Source organism: Nematolebias whitei, chromosome 18 (assembly GCF_014905685.2).
Source record: "Nematolebias whitei isolate Nwh7 chromosome 18, NemWhi1, whole genome shotgun sequence".
Lineage (NCBI taxonomy): Eukaryota > Metazoa > Chordata > Actinopteri > Cyprinodontiformes > Rivulidae > Nematolebias > Nematolebias whitei.
The window spans coordinates 16,344,596-16,348,015 of record NC_056515.1 but is presented as its reverse complement, the minus strand read 5'-3'; the positions used below and the strand labels follow the sequence as shown (position 1 = coordinate 16,348,015).

Here is a 3,420-nt window from a genome sequence, read left to right as displayed (position 1 = left end):
GACGTCATCTACATATAGACTGTGACGTCATCTACATATAGACTGACGTCATCTACGTAAAGACTGACGTCATCTATGTAAAGACTGACGTCATCTACGTAAAGACTGACGTCATCTACGTATAGACTGGCACCTTCTACATATAGACTGTGACGTCATCTACATATAGATTGACGTCATCTACATATAGATTGACGTCATCTACATATAGATTGACGTCATCTACATATAGATTGACGTCATCTACATATAGATTGACGTCATCTACATATAGACTGACATCATCTACATATAGATTGACGTCATCTACATATAGACTGATGTCATCTACATATAGACTGACACCATCTACATATAAACTGTGACATCATCTACGTATAGACTGACATCTACATATAGACTGTGACATCATCTACATATAGACTGCACTATAAGCCAAATATTCAGAATGCCATTTTGAACAGTTTAACATGGGGCGATGTGTTCTGACTCGATCCAGAGTCAAACATTCGATGGTCTGACTGATCCCCGTTTAAACAGTTAGTTTGAAACTTTGAGTCAAGTAACTTCCTTTGACTTTGCTTTGTGCCATGTTTGTTTTTTAGCATCTGGTCAGCGAAGCACTTAGCTTTTTAATAATTCTTCATGAAATCTTTGAGCTTTAAAACTTAATGTTTTTGAAGGTGTGGTTAATCGTCTCGTCTAACTCCTTAAAATGTTTTTAAACTGTCACTTCCTCTGCGTTCTTTCATAAAAACATCTATTATTTTTTATCTCTGCTGTCTCATGTTAAGTATTTTCTCGTCATGTTCCTCGGATGCAAAAACAGGTTTTTATCCTGTGTAACTTTTGCGAAGTGCCCTGAGGTTGTGAGATGTACTGAGGTTGTGAGATGTACTGAGGTTGTGAGATGTACTGAGGTTGTGAGATGTACTGAGGTTGAGATGTACTGAGGTTATTTTAAATGTCTTTTCTGTGAGAATTGAAAAGGGACCTTCTGCATGTAGCTGTTAAAGGATTTCTACCCCGTGCCTTGTGTTGCACTTGTGCCTTGAATGTGAATAAATTTGCACTGCCAAGATTAAAGTGATTAAAATTAAAGATGCACATTTAATAAAATGCTTGTTATTCATTTACAACAAGGTTCGTTTATCAAGTAAAATAAAAGTAGTTTGTTGCTTTTTGTATTGGATGATGTAGAAAAGTGACCATTATATGGTGGAGGTGTGAACTGGACTCAGATGAGTCAGGATTTCAGATCTTGGTGAGGAAAAAAAGACTAAGAGATAAATTAGAACTAATAGGTTTACAGGCAGCACATTTTAGTTTTGTTTAGATCTTTTAAGTTTTTACTTTTAACTTCATTAATAACAAAAAAGGTTGAATGTCATCTGGACTTCGTTTTTTTGTTAAAAAGAAACGTTTCGCCCCTCATCCAACTTCATTAATCTTAAGTATTTTTGTAGAACTACATTTACTAAAATTAAGTCCTCATTAACGTAACAACGTAGAAACTTCAAATTTGCTCTACTTTAATAAGAAAAGCAGATCTGAGTAGCTTAAAGCTCATTGTAAAATCACACCTAAAACATCTGGATATGGAGTTTGATAGTAATTTTAACTTTGAGAAACAGTTTAGTTCAGTAGTAAAGATATTTGAGGGTTTTATCTGAACTTCAGTCCATTATTTTTTTTTAAGGTTTTTGAAAAATTAATGCACTTTTAACACTTGACAGATGCATTTCTGTTACTCCTAATGTTGGTATTAGCCGAACGCTAACAGAACGCTGCAGCTCGTTTTTAACACGAACAGACGAAAGTGACAACACAGTTCCCCTGTGCTCACTTCCTTTCTCATTTCAGAATAAATGTCATAATTGTTGACACTGAATCAGCAGATCTGCATCGGTCTGCCTTGTGTTACACTCTTGGACCCGATGATCGTTTGCATTTTGTCGCCTGGTGGTGCAGGATGATGCAGAGGGAATCGAGCTTTATCCTAAGTGGAACAAACTGTCTCTACAAATCAAACCGACTCAAAACTGTTTTAAATCTCATCCTAAAACACTCATTAGCTTTAAATTTAACAAGATTAGTCTTGTTCACATTAATGATCAAAACCATTTGTTTCTGCAAAGCTGCAGATTCACCTTTTCCTGATCGTCTCGTAAAACAAAACAAAATTCTTCAAATCCAAGATTTTTTTTCTGAATTTGCAAAATCAGAAATTTAATTTGGTCTGAAAATGTGACATCAACTACCTGCTTTTATAGTTTCACATCAGTTCTTATAAACATTTGTAGAAATTCTTTTGAAAAAACAAGCACTTTTGTTACGTGTAACATTTATTTCTGATTTGTAGAAACAAGTCTTGTTTACGCGGTTACTTTTTATTAGACAACACATGCTTCAATCAAAAATAAAAGAAAAACGATGTCTGGAGATCAAACGGCACAGTTAAAAGATCATTTTTGTGGTATACTCAGTGTCTTCCTGACAGAGCTCAAAAACTATTCATAGCAAATGCACTGCAGCTGATAACTCTTCAATATTAGATGGACACGTCTCCATCAAATGCACTTGTACACATTTTTACCCGACAAAATCTGTATCTCTAACTTGACAGGGCATTTGTATAAGTACGACAGCAGCGTCTCAGAGTATCCGATCAGGAAGTAATACTTCTGAGGCAACAAGCTTTGTAGCATAAAAGTGCACACGATTATCATGTTGCCACGCCTTTTGATTACGACCTCATCGGCCAAGCAGCCATGGAAGGTCCCGTACATAAACCTCCGGATGAAGACATCCTCCACAGTGCGCTCGGCAGTCCCCCCCTCACCTTTCAGGTTACCTGTGAAGAGTAAAAACAGGGAGACGGCTCTGAAACGTGCAGAAAATTCAGCTTATTACTGTAAAAACTTCTAAAATGTTTTACAAAACTGTCATTAGTCCCCCCCACCCCCAGTGATAATTACCTAAAATGAATTCAAATCTGCATGATACAATAAGTAGCAAAACCTTTCACCACCTCCTCATCTGCTTGAGCTGTTCTAAAAAAGTTAAGTCTGGTCCTCTGGACATTCAAAAACAAAAACAACATTTTTTGAATGTCCAGAGGACCAGACTTAACTTTTCTACCTGGATTATTGAGCATGCATCAGGATATGCTTGAGTTGTTGCTTTAGAACTTGGAAGTTCATCGGATTTCTGATTTGATTTTGTTAATTTGACAAAAATACTTCAAAGTATTGGAAACAATTGGGGAAATTTGTTTGAAATATATTTAAAATAATAAATTGTGAGAAACCGAAGAGTCAAAGATCTACACTGCTATAGCCCCTTTTTTAGACCAGTGAAGCATGGTGGTGGCAGCATCATGCTGTTGCTACTGTTCATCAGCAGAGGCTTGGAAATGGT

The 3,420-nt window shown here is 36.3% G+C and overlaps 1 protein-coding gene across 1 annotated transcript in view; it reads right to left on the bottom strand.

Moving 5' to 3' along the window:
* Positions 1–2,327: 2,327 nt before the first annotated feature.
* Positions 2,328–3,420, bottom strand: part of mrps24 (mitochondrial ribosomal protein S24) — a 2,858-nt gene continuing 1,765 nt past the window's right edge. The window contains exon 4 of the mRNA XM_037691871.1: positions 2,328–2,854. Within this exon, the coding sequence (XP_037547799.1) occupies positions 2,571–2,854 (284 nt within the window). The 3' untranslated portion in view covers positions 2,328–2,570. The remainder of the gene's footprint in view (positions 2,855–3,420) is intronic.